The sequence below is a fragment of the Panthera pardus genome, unplaced genomic scaffold (genome assembly GCF_024362965.1).
Source record: "Panthera pardus isolate Hobbes unplaced genomic scaffold, ASM2436296v1 HiC_scaffold_7, whole genome shotgun sequence".
Classification (NCBI taxonomy): domain Eukaryota; kingdom Metazoa; phylum Chordata; class Mammalia; order Carnivora; family Felidae; genus Panthera; species Panthera pardus.
The window spans coordinates 63,025,013-63,044,663 of NW_026527002.1; the positions used below are offsets into that span (position 1 = coordinate 63,025,013).

General features: G+C 44.1%; 1 protein-coding gene across 1 annotated transcript in view; it reads left to right on the forward strand.

The window, feature by feature from the left end:
• The window catches only part of DEPTOR (DEP domain containing MTOR interacting protein), a 135,055-nt gene that overhangs the window by 29,424 nt on the left and 85,980 nt on the right, over window positions 1-19,651 (forward strand). Inside the window, exons 2-3 of the mRNA XM_019459947.2 lie at window positions 13,167-13,345; window positions 14,588-14,711. Of these exons, the coding sequence (XP_019315492.1) occupies window positions 13,167-13,345; window positions 14,588-14,711 (303 nt within the window). The remainder of the gene's footprint in view (window positions 1-13,166; window positions 13,346-14,587; window positions 14,712-19,651) is intronic.

Below are 19,651 nucleotides of genomic sequence, written 5' to 3' on the forward strand. Positions count from 1 at the left end.
CAAAGATGAAAACCCAGACCCTGACACCGAGTGCCATTTACCATTGCCCTGTCCCAGATGCTTTGGGAAATAAGCAAGAAGAATGAAATAGTTCTGTAAGCATAGAATTTGTAGTGTAGTTGAAGAGAATTAATGCAAATAAGAGTAAAAAAAATAAAATAATATGTGGGTAGACATGAGCATCGTAGAAAATGTATCAGAGGAGTCAGGGGAGTGAGGTCGTATCTGGCTGGATGAGGGAAGACATCGTGGAAGAAGGTGGAGATAAGCTAGACTTTCCTGGATGGATAGGAAAGGAGGGGGGGAATTTCCTGGGAAAAAAATAGCGTAAATATAGGGACAGAGGCAGAAATGAAGGTGATGCATTTGGCTACAACAGAGGAAATAGAAGAAAAGGAAAGTAATTGGACAGATTCAGGTTTAACACATGATGGAGACTTTGATGTGTGTGTGTGTGTACGTGCACACCCTATATACATAGAATAAAACACTTTCATTTTGAAGAAACAATACCTGTTTCACTTACTTGGTCCCTGAACTAGTTTGCCATGAGCAGTTTTTCCAGCTACGCCTGGTATGCAGTTGGGGCTCAATAAATGCATACTGGTTGAGAAATCTTCTACAAGCCCCTTAACTGAAAGCAGCCTCCACAACAGCTGCAGACGTCCCTGAAAACACCTTTGAGGGCCCTTGAAAATACTTTAAACCCAGAGAAACTTTCTATTCTCACGTCACAGACCTGCATACCCAAAGCCTATGGTGCTTTGACATCTGCCTTGTGAGCTGAAAATAGACGATCGTAACCCTAGACAGTGTTTGTACAGCATGCTTAGCACAAGATTCGTTTTGATACATTCATCCTTGTTTGGAAACCCAAAGGAAATGAAATTGCTGTTTGTGCTCTCAGGCCTTGTGGTTTGTGGTAGATCTTTTCAGTACAAAATGTGCCCCAAAACGGCCTGTTCTATTTTGATCTCGTTAGTGAGGATTTACCCTGGAGGCTCTTCAGGGTGTCCATAAAATAAAGCAGAGAAGTAAGAGTTGAAAGAGATTTTAGAAAGAACCTAATCAGTTTCCTCATTTTCCAGATTAGGAACCTCAGGTCCGCATGTGGTAAGAGCCCTCCTCTGGGACCACATTACCTGGACACAGACTCCACACACTTTGGGTGCCCTGACTCCTCCCACAGAAAACACAGCACCTGGGCTCTGTTGCTCCCCTCATACTGCGAGCAAGGACTGTGAGGTCTACTTTCGGAGCCCAGCTTCCGCTTTGGGCACCCTTCCACCAGCCAGACCAATTCTTTCCTCTTCTTCCCTCAAAGCCCTACACCTTCCTACTTTAAACTTCCTCTGCATCAAAATGGGAAGAGATACCATGTCATCATTTATACTTGCTGCTTAACTGATTCCATTTAATATGAGTGGGTTGTCACCTGCTCCTCAGCCCAAGGTCTGTCTTAAAAAAAGAAGAAGAAAAAGACTTTTATGCCTTCTTATTGGACAGAGAGCCACCCTCTTCCTCAAGGAGGAATGAGCATCAGGGAGCAGGTGGGGAGATACATTTAAAGGGAGGGGGGTCCCTAAGAATCACACCATAGGGTGGCCCTGGGGGCAGTTCACTTGTCTGCCTTTTAAAGGTTTTTGGCAAAGTGTGGGCTGTAGACTCACAGGGTCCCGATTTCCGGTGCCTGGAAAACAGATGCCCTGAGAGGAAGTCCCACCTGGACCACACTCTGCCCCTCGCAGGTCTCCTGGCTCAGTGCTCATCTCATGGGCCGCTCTCCCCCCTGATTTCTCCCCTTACTCTTTTCTTCTTTTTGTTCCACAACACAATGTTGACTGTTTCACTCCAGTCCGGTGGTTCGTAATGTGTGCTCCCTAAAGAACAGCATCAGCATCGTCTGGGCCTTTGTTAGATACGCAGATTCTTGGGCCCACCTCCAGGCCTACTAAATTAGAAACTTTGGAGATGGGGCCCAGCCCTCTGTGGTTAGGAGGCCCTCCTGGTGATCTTACTGAAGGCTCTCTTTGAGCATCTCTGCCTTCACCTTTTCTAACCTGAATCTCTGCCCCTGTCCACAGAATAGCTGGCAGGTATTTTTCAGATTCCCCTGGGGGGGGGGGAGGGGTCCAGTGAACAGTATTTAGTTATTATTTCATGATCTGTGTAGTTCAAGTTTTTATTTTTTTCATTGTTTAAAATAGGCCCTGAGACCGTTTCTTCTCCGGGAAAGAGTGGTGGTGGAATGCAGTGTCTTTCTCAAGAGGGGCTACGGGCTGCGTGTGACGAACAATGACTTGAGAAGCCGTCCCAGACAGAGTCTACTAGGCCAGCTCGCTCATCAGTGGGCCACTCCTCCATAAAGGCTAGAGTGACAGCAGCCACCGTTCCGAGGTCATCCCTCGGTGGAGTTTAGCAGGTCGTCAGATTGGATTCAGGAGGCCAAGTTGAAGTTCCAGTGGGCTGAACACGGGCAAGTCGCCCGCCTTCTCAGTGTCGGCTTTCCCACCCGTGCAGCAGTGATGTAGTCAGGAGGGCTTGGCTGGATAGGCTGAAGGTTGTTTCCTATGAAAACAAGTCAGTGATCTTAATTCTCAGTTTGGTTGACACCACAGAAGGGGTGAGATTAGTTCTAGTAATCTTGCAGGGAGAGAGGCCTCCGTGTGTTTTTAGGGAGTGACCGAGCGTTCTCTCACCTTTTCTCTGCTTTTACCTGCCACCCGCCGGCAGGGCTTTTTTCTCCTCCTTGAACAAAGAAGAACAGCTAAGTCTCTCCAGGAGTTGCCAACTCACCTTAGTTCACTGATTTGCTCCCAGAGATATTAATTAAATTTAATGCAAAGTTCTGCACCCATCCTGAAAAACAATGGTCAGCAACTTAAGGGCTGCATTTGTTCTATAAAGTAACTCAAATGCATAGTTAGTGGCCTCTTGATGGTGCTTCTGGCAGAATCTGACAGTGAAATATGTATTGCATAAGAACGGCAGTAAGGGTTGACATTTATTGAGAGCTTATTATGTGCTAAGCACTTTACACAGTTTCTTGCTTCATCCTCACAATATGAGACCTACGTTGTTATTCCTATTTTGTAGATGAGAAAGTCGAGGTACTGAGAAGTTGAATGTTTTGTCCAAAGTCACACAGCAAATGATGGATGGAACTTGGATTTAAGCCCCAGTCGTTCTGGCTCCACAGCTCTGCTATGAATGAATGACTAGTAGAGAATGAGGATACTGACTAATGCAGCAGAGTCCCTATTCCTACCTGAAAGCTATACTTTCTTATTCCCCACTTGCTGCCACCTATTCAGTTGACTCAGTAACCAGAACTGGTCCGTGAGTCACTCTGTGTCCTCAGTGAGTTCCGTGAACCAATCTGGACTTGTTTCTTCACCTGTAAAATGGCAATTAGAGGCCTGATACGCCTGGGTGTGGTGTAAACAAATAATGGCCTACTTGAAAAAAAAATCCCGGAGCTTCTTGGAAAGACGCTTTGTAAGCAGGAAGAACACTGTCCTTCTGACTTATCAGGGAAGAGATCAGAGCTGGGGATGCTGATGCAGTTGCTCTTGGTTCCTCAGAGCAGGAGACCACTTAGGAAAAAGCCACAGGAGAAAGAAGACAGTGAACATCTCAGGTCTGATGAGATAAGGAAGGCAGACTTAGGGGCCTCCCCGTCTTGACCCTGTATTTACCTCTTATCGCCAGGATGAGATGAAGGGTTTGAAAGGGACTCTTGAGCTCTTATGCACTGTCATTGAAAGTGTTTGTTACATGTGCTGCGTGAATGGATGCTGACTCTCTGAGATGGTGTAACTCACCAGCTCCAACCCCTCCCCCCTGGAGTGTCACCTGAATTCTACAACATTGGCTCAACACAGGCATGAAGACAATGTGATGACTTTTGTGGGCACTTCTGTGAGCCTTGTCTGTATTTATAGTGGTAGCATCTGGGTGATGTATAAATTGCGTAAACTCTCACCTTTCCATGGCCATTGAGCATGTTTTCTCTTTCTTTGTCTACGTGAGCAAACCACAGGCAGAAGACAGGTGCTTCTGCCATTTAGAGGGTGATGGCACAGAACGCTTTTTATTTAAATTTTTATTTATTTTTCAGAAAGAGACAGAGAGCGAGTGGGGGAGGGGCAGAGGGAGGAGACAGAATCCCAAGCAGGCTCCACACTGCCAGCACAGAGCCTGACACAGGGCTCGAACTCACAAACCGCAAGATCATGACCTGAACCGACACCAAAAGTCAGACACTTAACCAACTGAGCCACTCAGGCGCCCCACGGAACTCTTTCTAAACATGGAAGTCAGAAGATCTGGGTTCAAGTTCTGACCCTGCCCCTGGTTGAAATGTGACTTGAGCATGTCACTTTAATTTTTCTGAACTCGCTTCTCTGTCAGTGAATATGACAATGCCTTCCTGATCACAAGGATGTCATTGGGTTCAGTTCTGATAGTGTGTGGCTGTGTTCAGATGTCAAGTATAAATGACTTACTATTTCTGCTTATACTCCTCATCAAGATCTCAAATATAGTGAATGATAAATGGGACTCAGAATCAAACATGCTTCCCTCCTGGGTGTGTTTACCATCTCAATTTGTTGTGGTGACAAGATACCCAGCATATACGGGACTTTTCTTTGCACTGACTTGACCCATGCCCTGGAAGGGCTCTGTATAGAACTTATGGCTCTGACCTTGTTCTTGATTCACAGAGCCATTTCTTATGACCCTCCTGAAAAGGGGTCTTGCTGGTGGAATATTTGACATCACGTGCTCACTGCAGCTTTCTGTATAGCGTGCCTGTGGGGGGTGGGGGGTGGGGGGTGTGTGTGACCAGTTCCCTCTGGCTTTCCAGAATCACATGTGCTCTGTTTACATTAACCAGTTTCATGCTCTTTCCTTCCTATCACTGTCTGTTGTTCTGATCAGGTTGGGAGAATTCAAGCATCTTCTTGAAGCAAAATCTCATGAAATGTGTATTATGATCCTATTTCACATAAATATATATACATAAACATAGCCATACGTGTGTACATAAGAAAATACATAAGAAACTATTAATGTTGGGTTCTTTTGAACAGTGGGGGTCAAGAAAAATTTTGAACACACCCGAAAGTAACTACAGTAGTGAACCCCATGCACCTGTCTCCCAGCTTTGACAGTTAGCATCATCAGTACCCAACGTCGTGTTGTACATTTTGAGCTTCTTTTTATCTACCGTGAGCATGTATTATTTTGATAATTTGAAATATTAATTACAAAGTAAATTCAAACATTAAAAGGAAATGCAGTAGGTTAGATTTCATTTGTTCCTGTCTTTTTTCTCATCCTTTTAGATTCGGGTCCTTTCAGGGGTAGGTGATCAAGAGTGATTTTCTCTGAGTTCTCTGATCCCCAAGGACAGATATGAGCTGGTGCTGAACATCTGGCAAAGACAAGAGCTTTGGTTTACAGCACATCTATGTCAAGGCTATTGCTCAAGTCACAAGGCTCACACTGTCAGCCTCACTGTTTGGCTTGCTGTGTTTTTTAATTAAAGTGTTTACTTTGGCTGGGATTTATGACGCTGTTTTTAAATGAGAATATGTGCTTTCTGTCCCCCCCCCCCTTTGTTCCCTGGGCCCCACAACCTGTGCGGTTCCCTGCAAGCTATTTTTCAAAAAACAATTTCTGCATTTCTTATCAGATGGACGGTAATTTTGCAGGGATTATTAACGCCCTGCGCTCAGTAGTGTTTGTTCTCCTGGGGCTGGGAGAGGAAATTGTCTGATGCAAGTCCGACAGCTGGTTCACTGGACAGGATAGAATCTTACAAAATCACCTTGAATCTAAAGCCTGTGAATGAACCAGCTGTGTGAGATGAACGTCGGGAAGGTGGTTTTTGTATTTAAATTTCTTGGCCAGTGGTATTGAAAATGCAGCTAAAATAGGGATGGTTATTCTTCCCAGTGGTTCAGTGTGGACTGATTTGGACTCTGTTAGTCAGAAGACTATTCTGCTCTATGCCTTCTCCGTGCTGAGTGCATTGTATGAGCAAATTGATTTTTCATGTCAACAAGGATCTATCCCCTATTATGCACTAGGCACTAGAATTACAAAAATAAATAAGCAACTCTCCCTTTGTATCCTTCTCATCTAAGTGGAATGCAGCGAGATGAATGTTTTCCTACCAGCACTAAAATAGTGTGGGAGAAGGGAGGGAAGAAGGTGTTGTGGCTTTTCGGAGGCTGGGGAAATGTTCACAGAGGAGGTGCCTTTTAAGAGCAAATAACATTTTTTGAATTATTGAAGGCAGAAGAAGGATCTGTGTCTTGAGCAGAGGCATGGAAGGTGATGGCATGTGCGGGGGATGGAGAAGAGCCCAGCGTATCCAGACTTTCAGGCAGGTGCATTCGTGGTTAGGAGGTGAGAAAGGTGAGGAAGTTTGGAAGAGGCCTCTGGCCAGGATGGAAGGACCTTAGTAAGACTGGGTAGCTGTGGTTCTTTTTGATTCGGGGAATCGAGGCTTATTCAGTCACCTGAAGGGATTGGTACTGTTCTGGTTATTATTAGGGTGGGCAGAGCTTGGAAGAAGAACTGGAAAACTCTAAGGGACCGACGCACTCCAGGGACAGGCATCTCTTGCTGTCCCTCATTTGTGACTTAGGGGCTCTTTCTCCTGCCCTCGTAGCTTCGCTGTGCTGGCCTCTCTGCTTGCTTCTCATTCCTGGTTGGCCAGTTTCTTCAGTGTCTTCCAGCCTTGGGAATTTTTCACCTTTGCTCTAGGAATTCCGTGCAGACTGTGTTGGGGATGTGGAGGGTGTATGTGGGAGAACCGAATGGGAAAACAAGGAAATACTCTGGACCTGGCAGCCCTTTAGCTAGAAAGCCCCACGTTGCTCTGTCTTAACACAATTACACCTGGGTAATTTGCGCTTGAGGAAAGTGTTCCTTGGCACAAATAGAGTTTGAAAACTTCAGCTCCAGTTTAAATCTTGGAGGGAGCCGTTCTGCTCGGCGATAGCTGATTACTGTCACTTGGGTAGGATCTTGTGCCTCTGGTCGCCTCACTGAATTGCCTCGGGGCATGTATGTGCCGATGCCACCTTAGGTCAAGGGCTCTTTCAGTCAGGAACTGCCCCAGGCATAGGAAACAGGTCTAGGGTCATGAACTCTGCCTGAACTGAGGTGGGTAAGATGTGGAAGGCAGTTTTAAGTGGAAGGGGATGTTGGACATGGCAAACAGTGTGACCAATGTGTCCAGGAAACATGGTTTAAAGGTGTGGCTTTTAGGAGGGACCTGGCTCGCTCAGATGGTTGGGTGTGTGGCTCTTGATCTCAGGGTTGTGAATTTGAGCCCCATGTTGGGTACGGAGATTACTTTAAAAATGTGGCTTTTAGGCCCTTGCTCATCATTTTATGAAGTCGTTGCATTCCGTGAGAGGCTTAGCTACTCAAAATTTTCATTTTTCCGTAAGACTTTGAAATACTCCTTACTCGAATCCGTTTTTGGAGATCTCCATGCATATTAGCACATTAAAAGTTGTGAAAACCAGGGGCACCTGGGTGGCTCAGTGGGTCAAGCATTTGACTTCGGCTCAGGTCATGATCTCATGGCTCATGAGTTCGAGCCCAATGTGGGATTCTGTGCTGACAGCTCAGAGCCTGGAGCCTGCTTCAGATTCTGTGTCTCCCTCTCTCTCTGCCCCTCCCCTGCTCATGCTCTGTCTCTCTCTCAAATATAAATAAACATTAAAAAAAAAAGTTGTGAAAACCTGTAAGGGGTAAAGTTTAGTTCAGGTAAAAGGAAAATGTTTTGGGGCGCCTGGATGGCTCAGTCGGTTGAGCGTCCGACTTCAGCTCAGGTCATGATCTCACAGTCTGTGAGTTCTAGCTCCGCGTCGGGCTCTGTGCTGACAGCTCAGAGCCTGGAGCCTGCTTCGGATTCTGTGTCTCCCTCTCTCTCTGCCCCTCCCCAGCTTGTGCTCTCTCTGTCTCTCAAAAATAAATAGATGTAAAAAAATTTAAAAAAAAAAAAAAAGGAAAATATTTTTTTGGAAAACACTCATACATGTACAATAGGGATTAAAACTTTGGAAATTGATTACCCTGGAATTGAAAGCGTAGTTTTGTGATAATAGATGTTTACTACTAAGTTGTGGAGTGGGACTCCTATTAAGTTACTTGAGAAGCCTCCTTACCTTTTTGAAAATGGCGTCATTTCTGTTAGTGCCCTTGGACATTCATTTGTTCAGCAAACATTACGTGCCCACAATGCTACATGGAAACACTTGGTTATGTGTTGGCAGTGTGAAAATTCTTATCTTTTTATTGGGGTAGTTTTTCTGGCATGTACAATTTGTCTTACAATTTTATTTTAGACAGAGAGCACAAGCAGGGAAGGAGCAGAGGGAGAGGGAGAATCTTAAACAGGTTCCACACTCAGCTTGACCTGGGGCTCCATCTTACGACCCTGAAATCATGACGTGAGCCAAAATCAAGAGTCGATGCTCAACAGACTGAGCCACCTGGGCGCCCCTGGGATGTATAATTCTTAATGCTCATTCTTAGAATTCTGTATTTCTGGCTATGAAATAAAAAAAGATGGTAGCACGATTATTGACCCCGGTAACCTGTCTAAAAATATCAGTATCTCCTGGATCCAGAGTTCTTTCCTCTCCATCATCTGTCTGCTCAGGTTTCTAAACATGGAAATGTACCAGGCCCCGGTAGAGCTGAAGAGGCAGGGGCTTCTCCCCTCTGTGCAGGGTGAGGATCGGCGGGAATCAAAAATGCTCGAGAATTAGCCCCACTCTCAGGGTTCAAGAAAGGATAGTAACCAAAAGGTTCTATTTTGTAGTATTTAAAGATAAATATTACCTAATAATTTTTTTTAATTGGAAAGTTTATAGGAGCTAAATCTCATCTCTTGGCTCATAACATATTCCTCCTCCACCAAATTAGATGGTAGCTTGTTCCACGTTTTAATTTCTAAATAAATTGGTCTTCATTATTCTTGGATTCCTGACAGACATCGTGTCTAAGAATTAATGTTTCACATTCTGCCACTTTGAGCATGTTAAACAAATTACTCAGTGTCATTGCCACTGAATTAATTAGAAGGATTCATGTGAGGCTTTAGCACCCCTATGTGAACATGTTTTTTATTAAGCTTCATTTATTTTTTATCAATAATTACAACTCCGTTGGTATTGCGGTTTTAGCATTACCTGTGTCAGAGGGTTGTCATGAGGATTGATGGCCAATAAAGCAGGTAAAACAGTGCCTAACAAATAGTAAGGGCTCAAATGGTGTCTTTATCTTTGTTAATGAACTTTGTAACTGTGTGATGAAGTAATCATCATGGATGTAATTGTCGCCATTTTCCCAGTGAAGATTCTGGTGCTCAGAAGTATAATCGTCTGGAATTACTGGCGGTGTCAGGACGAGAGCCTAGTGTTCATATTCCTAGTCTTGTTTCTGACTGCCCTCGTAACTGACATTTTGAGGTTTAGGATTTTGATATATGAACTTGGGGAGCATGCAACGTTCAGGCCATAGAAGTTAAATTAGCATATGGGTCGGGGCGCCTGGGTGGCTCAGTCGGTTAAGCGTCCGACTTCAGCTCGGGTCATGATCTCACAGTTCCTGAGTTTGAGCCCCGCATCGGGCTCTGTGCTGACAGCTCAGAGCCTGGAGCCTGCTTCGGATTCTGTGTCTCCCTTTCTCTCTGCCCCTCCCCTGCTTGTGCTCTGTCTCTCTCTCTCTCTCTCTCTCTCTCTCTCTCAAAAATAAATAAAACACTTAAAAAATGAGCATATGTGAAAATGTTTAGTATAATATGGAGCATATAGTAGGAGCTCAATTAAAATGTTTTTTTTTTTTTTTGTAATTTATTATGAGAGAGAGCAAGGGGGGGGGCAGAGAGAGAGGGAGAGAGAGAATCCCAGGCAGGCTTTGCGCCATCAGTGCAGAGCCTGATGTGGGGCCCGATCTCACGAACCACAAGATCGTGACCTGAGCCGAAGTCAGACAGTTAACTGCCTGAGCCACCCAGGTGCCCTGGTTTTTTTCTTTCTGTTCAGCTTACAGGAGTTAGGACCCTCATTTCTCTCCTCCTCTCCCTTCTCTGTGCTGATGTCCCAGCCGAGCACTTCATTTCCGGACCACTCAGGTGCCTCCGGTCTTAAGTACTTTGTGGTTGTCTTAGCTTAGGCCACCATTACAGGGAATCACAGACAGAGCAGCTTAAACAACAGAAATGTACGGGGGCTAGAAATCCGAGATCCAGGTGCTGGCAGGGCTGGCTTTTCTGAAGTCTCACTCCTTGGCTTGGAGGTGGCCACCTTCTCTGTGTATCTTCACATGGTTTCCTCTCTGTACATGAGCAAGTCCTAATCTCCTCTTTTTATGAGGATGCTAGTCATATGATATTAGGGCCACCCTCATGACTTTGTTTTAATTACCTTTTATTTTATTTTTAATGTTTATTTTTGGGAGAGAGAGAGAGAGAGAGAGAGAGAGAGAGACAGCATGAGTGGGGGAAACACAGAATCCAAAGCAGGCTCCAGGCTCTGAGCTGTCAGTGCAGAGCCCGACATGGGGCTTGAACTCATGAACCATGAGATCATGACCTGAGCCAAAGTTGGACCTTTAATGGACTGAGTCACCCAGGTGCCCCTAATTTAATTACCTTAAAACATTTTTTAAAATTTTCTTTATTTATTTTTGAGAGGGAGAGACAGAGAGTGTGAGAGGGGTAGGGGCAGGGAGGGAGGGAGACAGAATCTGAAGCAGGCTCCAGGCTCTGAGCTGTCAGCACAGAGCCCGACGTGGGGCTGGAACTCGCAACCTGTGAGATCATGACCTGAGCCAAAGTCAGATGCTTAACCGACTGAGCTACACAGGTGCCCCTAATTTAATTGCCTTTTAAAAGAGCCCCATCTCCAAATATAGTCATATTCTGAAGTACTGGGGTTTAGGGCCTCAACATATGAATTTTAAGGGAACATACTTCAGCCTAGAACAGTGGTCTAGCAAGAAAGAGGTCTAAGCCTCAGAGTTCTCCCAACGTATACTATAACCCCTGGGGTATCAAAACCTGTTAAATTTCATTAGGTGAGCTCCGTTCAAAAAGCAGGCAAGAGTATCATCTACTTTTTTCCTTAGGGAGTAGAAGAAAGGAGGTCAGGACCTGTTCTGTGCCAGGCACTATGCTGGGTGCTGGTACTTAATAGACATTATGTCGCCCAGTCTCAACGTGGCCAAGGATAGGCTGAGCATAACTGCCTTCATTTTACAGAGGAAGAAAGAGACATTAAGCCACTTGCCAAGCTCATACAGTTACTGTGTGATTTACTCATGTGGCAGTTGAGAAAATGAAGTTAGGGGCATAGGACGATGGGGGTGAAACAGGAAGAAAACTGATCTTGTGTTTCGCCCAACTCAAGAATTAAAAAGTAAATGCAAGGATGATAAGAGAAGGAAAAACAAATGGAAGAAACTGTTTTTCTTTTTTAAAGGCAGGTTTAAGACTCCTTTGGAGGGGCACCGGGGTGGCTCAGTCGGTTGAGCATCTGACTTTGGCTCAGGTCATGATCTCACGGTTTGTGGGTTCGAGCCCTGCATTGGGCTCTGTGCTGACAACTCAGAGCGTAGAGCCTGCTTCGGATTCTGTCTCCCCCTCTCTCTGCCCCACCCCCCCTCTAAATTAAATATATTTTTTTTAACCTGTATTTATTTTTGAGACAGAGAGAGACAGAGCATGAACAGGGGAGGGGCAGAGAGAGGGAGACACAGAATCCGAAACAGGCTCCACTTTGAGCTGCCAGCACAAAGCCCGACGCGGGGCTCGAACTCACGGAACGTGAGATCCGAAGTCGGACGCTTAACCGACCAAGCCACCCAGGCGCCCCATCTAAATTAAATAAACATTAAAAAAAAGACTCTTTTGGAAAAAAGCCACTGAGTTCTGAAGGGAGTAAGGGAAGGTTCTGTGTCAACCACTTTTCTCCACACTAATCCATCAGCCTGTAAATAAATTGTGTTTGTCCAACAGCTTTAATCTATCTCTCCTGGATTTTTTGTTTATCCCTCCCTGGCTAAAAACAGCAGGATGTGACACTTGGGAAGTTGGACTCTGAAGGGAGACCAACAGGTTCAAATCTAATTTTCATCACTTTTTAGCTGTGTGGCAAGTCACTTAATCTCTCTGGGGCCTCAGTTCTCTCTGCTGTAAAAAAAAAGAAAAAAAAAAGGAGATGGTAATAAAAACTTCTGATGAGGTTGTTGCAGACACTAGTGCATCTATGGAAAGTGCTCAAATAAGCATCTGGAACCTGGTAAGCGTCACGTAAGGATAAGCTATTGCCCCTGTAGAAAGTGGGACAGGCGAAGGCCAGGATCCCTGTGCACTTTCCCACATAGGTCTCTGATTCCTGGAAGTGCATAGTGGCAGGGGATGGAACACTCATTTGTATGTTACGTACGTGAACGAATGCAGACGTGGTGACCTTGAGCAATCTGTGATGAAGAGGAAGTACCTGGTTTCAGCAAGTTTCTAGAGTTTTTGTTTGCTCTTTGGTCGAAGCCATAAGCCCACTGGTAGAGGAATAAAGAGAAGGCAGTGAGACAGAGCAGGGGTGAGAAAGCTTTTCTCGGTCTCCAGGCTGGCAGGAGAGCTCTAGCTTGTCCATGGTTGTTTTCCCCTCCATTTGCTTGCATCATCTCTAGATCTGGGGGTGCAATCACTGTCTGGGGCCTCTGGGCCCTGACCGTGTAGAACCTCACCGCCCCCTCCCCCACTGACATACAGGGATGTGAACGGCACTCGAATGCATTTAGAGCTTCCACTTGTTGGGGCGCCTGGGTGGCGCAGTCGGTTAAGCGTCCGACTTCAGCCAGGTCACGATCTCGCGGTCCGTGAGTTCGAGCCCCGCATCGGGCTCTGGGCTGATGGCTCGGAGCCTGGAGCCTGTTTCCGATTCTGTGTCTCCCTCTCTCTCTGTCCCTCCCCCGTTCATGCTCTGTCTCTCTCTGTCCCAAAAAAAATAAAATAAACGTTGAAAAAAAAAATTTTTTAGAGCTTCCACTTGTTACTGAGCTCTGCAATCGGCTGACTGATCTGTGTTGTCATTAAAATTCCTAAAGTGATTGCCAAACTTTCTTTCCAGGCTCAGGCTGCATGAAGAAAAGGTTATTAAAGATAGGCGACATCATCTCAAAACCTACCCAAACTGCTTTGTTGCCAAAGAACTGATTGACTGGCTGATTGAGCACAAAGAGGCTTCTGACAGAGAGACAGCAATCAAACTCATGCAGAAGTTAGCAGACCGGGGCATCATTCATCACGGTGAGTGAGGTGGCCACCGACCGTCAAGGTAGCTTGGGAGGAAGACACGGGCTGCGTCTTCTATTCCAGATACAAACCTACCCATTTAAGAGATAAAACACTTGGTCTCCTGTGCACCTCTCGCTGGTGGCATTCCCTTCTTTCCTCCGAGAGGCATTTGGGCTTATTTCCATTTACTGCTTCATACTTTTTCCTTTCTGTAGATGCATCTCTTAGCAAAGTATCATACTGTTGCAAGTGCTTTAAATCGTTATAAAAATGCATGATTATTCTTGTACAACTTGATCAACATGCTGTTTGTGAGATTCATCCATGTTTGCTCATTTTCACTGCTACGTATGCCATGTATAATTATGCCTTTGTGCCTTTACCCGTTCTCCTGCTGATGGACATTTAAGGGGTTTCCAAACTTTTGCTGTTACTCTCGACATCTCTACGAACATTCATGAACATGTCTCCTTGAAATCTCTAAAACTGACCAAGACCTTTCATATGTTGATGTTCTCTTGGGCTGGAATGCCCTTTCTCTTCACTTTTGCCCATTTTCTATCCATTCTTCAGGTTTCTAACGACATGCGAGCTCTTCAGAGAAGTGTCCATTTCTTGCAGCTAGGCGACGGGGGTTCTTTCGTCTGTCACTTCAGTATCTCCTCACCTCTTTCATTGCCCTGTTGTACCATATATATATTTTTTTAATGTTTATTTATTTTTGAGAGAGACAGAGACATAGTGTGAGCAGAGGAGGAGCAGAGAGAAAGGGAGACAGAATCCGGGAACAGGCTCCAGGCTCTGAGCTGTCAGCACAGAGCCCGACGCGGGGCTCGAACCCACAGACTGCGAGATCATGACCTGAGCCGAAGTTGGACGCTCAACCGACCGAGCCATCCAGGCGCCCCATGTTGTACCATATTTTTATTACATGCTGACATTGCTCTTTATCTCACTAGCCTTCACATTCTTTGAGGCTGATACCTCCCCCATTGTGCTCAAGAAGAGTTTGTGGAATGAGTGATGAATTGAATTTTGTGACCCTTTTACTAGACAATGAGGTGATGGTGATGATGATAGTACTCATTCTATTCCAGGTACTGTGTTAAATACCTGTATTAAATCATAGAGGAGTGTGCTTGAGAAATGAGGCAGTAAAACAAGTCTTAATTAGCATCTCACTGCATGTGAGGAATTAAATGAGTTTTGTTTTGTTTTCTTCTTACGGGCCTCTCTGTGTATATTGTGTTTCAGTGTGTGATGAACATAAGGAATTCAAGGACGTCAAACTCTTCTACCGCTTTCGGAAGGATGACGGCACCTTCCCGCTGGACAATGAAGTGAAGGCCTTCATGAGAGGACAGAGGCTGTACGAGAAGTATGTTGCTCGTGGAATCCCCCATGTGATCTTAACTTGTGGAGAGAAGCAGGGCTATTTCGGGCTTTTATCATTCTGACTTCAGCCTGGCTCTTCACGCGAGATGGTTACATAACTGTTCCCTTTAATATGGGAAGACTCCATCACTCATTTGCTTTTCTCTTTGCCAGGGATGAAGTCGATTTCATAAGATTCTTAATAAAGATTTTATTTAAATAGAAAATATTTAAATACTTATTTTCTACGTGTAAGTCGATGTGACAAAATTCCAACATAAAAAAAAAAAAAAAAACCCCGCAAAGTTGCAGCTTGCTGTTTGCCCTCAAGTCATGCAGTTGCCTATTTTCTCTTTTGAACACCGTTGTGTAACTTGGAGGTTTGATCTTGTCAATGGCTGGAGAAGCAGTGTCAATTACAGGGGAAGTTCAAGTTCAGGTCAAGAGATGATTCGTGAGAGGACTTCAGGAGGCAGGATGGTTTAAGAGGAATAATCTCTCAGCTCTTTGAAGAGGGGAATGCATTGTAGTAAGGAGGATTCAGAGGCTGGATCTCAGATCTCCCTGGCGGTCCAGTCCGTGTCTGGGCAGATCCGCTGTTCCTGTGGTCCCTTTTCCATCCTGCCTTGTTTTGTTTTTTGTTTTTTTTTCCAGGGCAGCCATTAGAGCAGACACTCCCTCCTTAACTCTGGCTGCCTTGCAAGGCTTGAGGGAGTTGGAAATATGTATTTATCGCACAGAAGAGCCTACTCTGTGATGGGTGGGTTGGTGCATGGGGAGGTAGGTCAGGGGGGTCAGATCAAGCAGCATGATGAGTTTGATTCTAGCCCTGTCACCTTACCTCTGTAAACCTCCTCTTTTATGACATAGGAGTGGTGATGGCACCTACCTCCTAGGTGTTTAGTGCTATTGTGGGAACTAGAATAAATTGTGTCAATTACTTAAATATTTAGCTCAGTAGCTCGGTGTGTCAGGCCCCAGAGATGACAGTCGTTTCAGATATTAGCCTGACAGCAATGGCCACCCTGGAGTCTGTCTCTCCTGTGTTCTGCCTCCATCCCAGTTCTGTTCACCTGCTTCTGGTGCTGGTATTGTCCAACACATGCCCCATGTGTGCCACTTCTCTCATCTCTTGCTTTCTATACCGAGGTATACAAAACCCCTCATCTCCTGGACTCACGTGAACTTGAATGGAAGGGATCCATTAGCACCTTTGTTTGTATATCTGAGTATATGTATATGTGTTGTTGCTGTTTTCTTTTACTTTCTTAGCTCCTTTCAGAAAATTCTAGCAGGTGGTAAGTAATTTGATCACTATGATGGTCCTTTCAAATTGTAAGATTCTATGTTGTCAAAAACATGTCATTTCCACAGATCAATATTACTATATCCTTTTTTCTGTGTGCAATTAGTGTTCAGTATCTCAATTTCCCAGTAAATTTATTCCTCAAAATGCTCGTGAAATTAGTAATAGGAAAAGTTATTTATTTATTTTTAATAAAAAAAAATGTTTATTTTTAAGAGAGAGAGACAGAGTGCAAGCAGGGGAGGGGTAGAGAGAGGGAGTTACAGAATTCGAAGTAGGCTCCAGGCTCTGAGCTGTCAGCACAGAACCCGATGTGGGGCTCGAACTCAGGAAACATAAGATCGTGACCTGAGCCGAAGTCCGCTTACCCAAATGAGCCACCCAGGTGCTGATGCTAGGAAAAGTAATTTAATCAGTATTTAACCTTGCGTGAACTAGTTGCTGCCTCTCAGTCTTGGCCCCTATTGTTGGTTGCTGGAACATACATGGAACAAACTTTAGGGCCTTTGGAATTGATGGCTCAGTGAACCTACATGATCAGTTTTGTTTAGCGTACCTTTAATCATTTTTATTGTATTTCTCATGTTTCCCTGGATATCTTTTCTATGAATCTCAGCATGTATATTATTTTGTAAGTTTTGTGTACTTTAAAAAATAGTGTGAAGAAGTAAATAGTTTTGTGCACAGCTCACCTCTTCAAGGATTTTATTTATTTTACTATTGAAGTTTTTTTTCCTATATTTTTAAAAGCCAGAATACTTGTTTAGGATATCTCTAACATTTATGAAAGAAGGCCTTGCAAAATATATGTTTCTTTTTTTTCTTTGCCTTTTAAGATAATAACAATTGATAATATTTGTTGGTTGATAACTATGTATCAGACATCCTGACTAGTCCATTTTTTTGATTATCATAATGAACCTGATTTAGAAGAATTGTATCCATTTTATGGACGAGGAAAATGTGGTAGGGAGAGATTCAAGCTCTTACTCAAGGTCCCTCACTAGTAAAAACATCTGGGATTCGAACCTAGGAGCCCACAGCCCAAACTTATTGCTACAAGGTTGTTAATAAATTTTAGAAAACATTTTTATTATTAGGAAAGATGTATCATTATTTATCATTTATGGAAATTAAATTAATGAAATCAGTGTTTTCTTCAAAATTTTAGAAAACATTTTTATTAGGAAAGATGTATCATTATTATTTGTGGAAATTAAATTAATGAAATCAATGTTTTCTTCAAAATGTAGTTTATAGGAGTTTGTAAATATCTGGGTATGGAATTTTCTATAAAAAGTAACTGAAATAATTCTAAGTAGACATTGGAAAAGAAGAGTAAAGCAATTTTCCTTCAACACAAATCTACCTATAGATTTAGGGACTAAAGAACACAGGGAATGTAGTAAACAGTATTGTAAGAAAAAAAAAGAGATACTTTTTTTTAAAGAATTTATTAAGAAAATTTTTTTTTAACATTTATTCATTTTTTTGAGAGACAGAGGGTGTGAGCAGGGGAGGGACAGAGAGAGGGAGACACAGAACCTGAAGCAGGCTCCAGGCTCTGAGCTGTCAGCACAGAGCCCAGCGTGGGACTCGAACTCACTAAGCATGAGATCATGACCTGAGCCAAAGTCGGACGCTTAACCGACCGAGCCACCCAGGCGCCCCTTAAAGAATTTATTTTTAAGCAATCTCTACACCCAACATGGGGCTCGAACCCACAACCCTGAGATCAAGAGTCCCACAGTCCACTGACTGAGCCTGCCAGGCACCCCCAAAAAAGAGATGAATCTACATGGTATGCTAAAAGTGTGATAGAAACATCTTTTATTTGTAAATTAAGCTCTTCAAAACATTTCTACTAGATTATTTTATTTGAACTCTCTTAATGGAGTAATAATAGAATAGTAAATAATAATAGAAATAATAGCGTAGTAAATAATAATATAAAATACAATATAAAATAAATGGGACATTACATTATCACCCTGGTTTTCGGGAGGAGCATTTGGGACCTGAGGCAATAAAATCACTTCTGTGTGATGGCGATATGGCTCAAGAGGGACACCTGAACCCAGGCAGCAGGTGCACAGGCCGCTGCTCTCCACACGCTCCCACCAGCTCTGGAGGGGGCTGGCTGTGTTGTCAGTACATCCTTTTTGCCCTCCTCTTGCTTGCTTGTTCTGGGTTATTAATAGAACTTTGTGAAACTGGGTGGTTTCTGCCTGGGGTTTTGGTGAACCGGGCTGATTTCTGGGCACCTTGATTTCCTATCCATAGAGACGTTTCTCAGTATGCTATTTTGTAGGACACAGCTGTATTTCAAAACTCACAGTGACTCTGCTACCTCTTAGTATCCATCTTGCTCCAGTTAATTCAACTCAGAGGTACTCAAACGAACACCAGTTAAGGGGCAAAAGCTGGCCTTTTCAGGGTGTCCCACCATGAGGAAGGTTATGGGAGAGCTGGTGACCGGAGTCCTCTGCATAGTGAGTGACAGTGGGTGTGGGTTTTCGGAGTCACCCAGCCCTGCTCTCCAGTCCTGGCCTCCGACTAGCTTGCTCTGCGACCTTGAGCAGGCTACTGAAACTCTCTGATCTGTAGTCATAAATGGAGGCAAGGCTGAGACCCACTTGGAAAGGCTGTTGGGAGGAATTTACAATCTGTGCATTACCGAACACAGTGCTAGGCACAGAGTGAGAGCCCAAGAAATGTTAGCGGCTGCTATTAGAGTAGTCAATCAGTATATAAATGAACGGTATCTATTATTCTTATTATCATATTCTTTTAAGATTTAGCCTAGCCTAGAAGTTAAGAGCCGGGAGCCAGGCTGCCTGGGTGTGGATCCTGGCTCTGTGCCTTGTTGGCAAGTGGCTTCACCTCTCTGTGCCTGCAGTTGCCGTCCTGGTATATGGAAATATTGATTGTATTGACCTCGTAGACTTCTTGTGGGGCTTAAATGAACTAACATGATGTATGAGCACACAGGTCAGGGCCTACCTCAGGGTATGAGCGTATCTTGCTGCCCATCTACTGCTGCCAGCTGGACGGAAGTGTGAGGAGGATGTGTGCCCCTGGATCAATGCCCAGACTTTGTCATTTTGAGCAATTCATCTGAGAACATTCAGGTCCCACTGCACGTCCATCAACAGGCGTTCATCAGACCTTCACTATGGACTGAAGGTGCATAAGATAGGGCACGCCGTCTCCAGGAGGAGCATACCGTTTCCCACTTAATTTTGCATGGGCCCAGATACCTCAGACATGCAATGCATGAACAAAACTCACGTTGTGCCAAATAGTGCAATTTTTAGTTTTCATATGAAACCTGCATCATCAGGATAGAAATACCTGTGACTTAAAAGAACAACGGTGGATCTGTGTACTCAGCCTTCACGTGGCAGAAGGTATTTCAGGTGCATATTCCAAACGACGAAGATTGATTATCATCTAGCAGTTAGCAAAATAGATCTCTTTAAGGAAAAAGGTGAACTCAGGATTATCAAGTGTTCTCTCTATATATTGATAAATAGAGTTAGCTATAAAAGAGAATATAAGTTTGAGGTACAATCTGGACTTTCCTTATTAAAACCAAAAGTTGAAATGCACATTTTAAAAACGTTAATTTTTTTTTT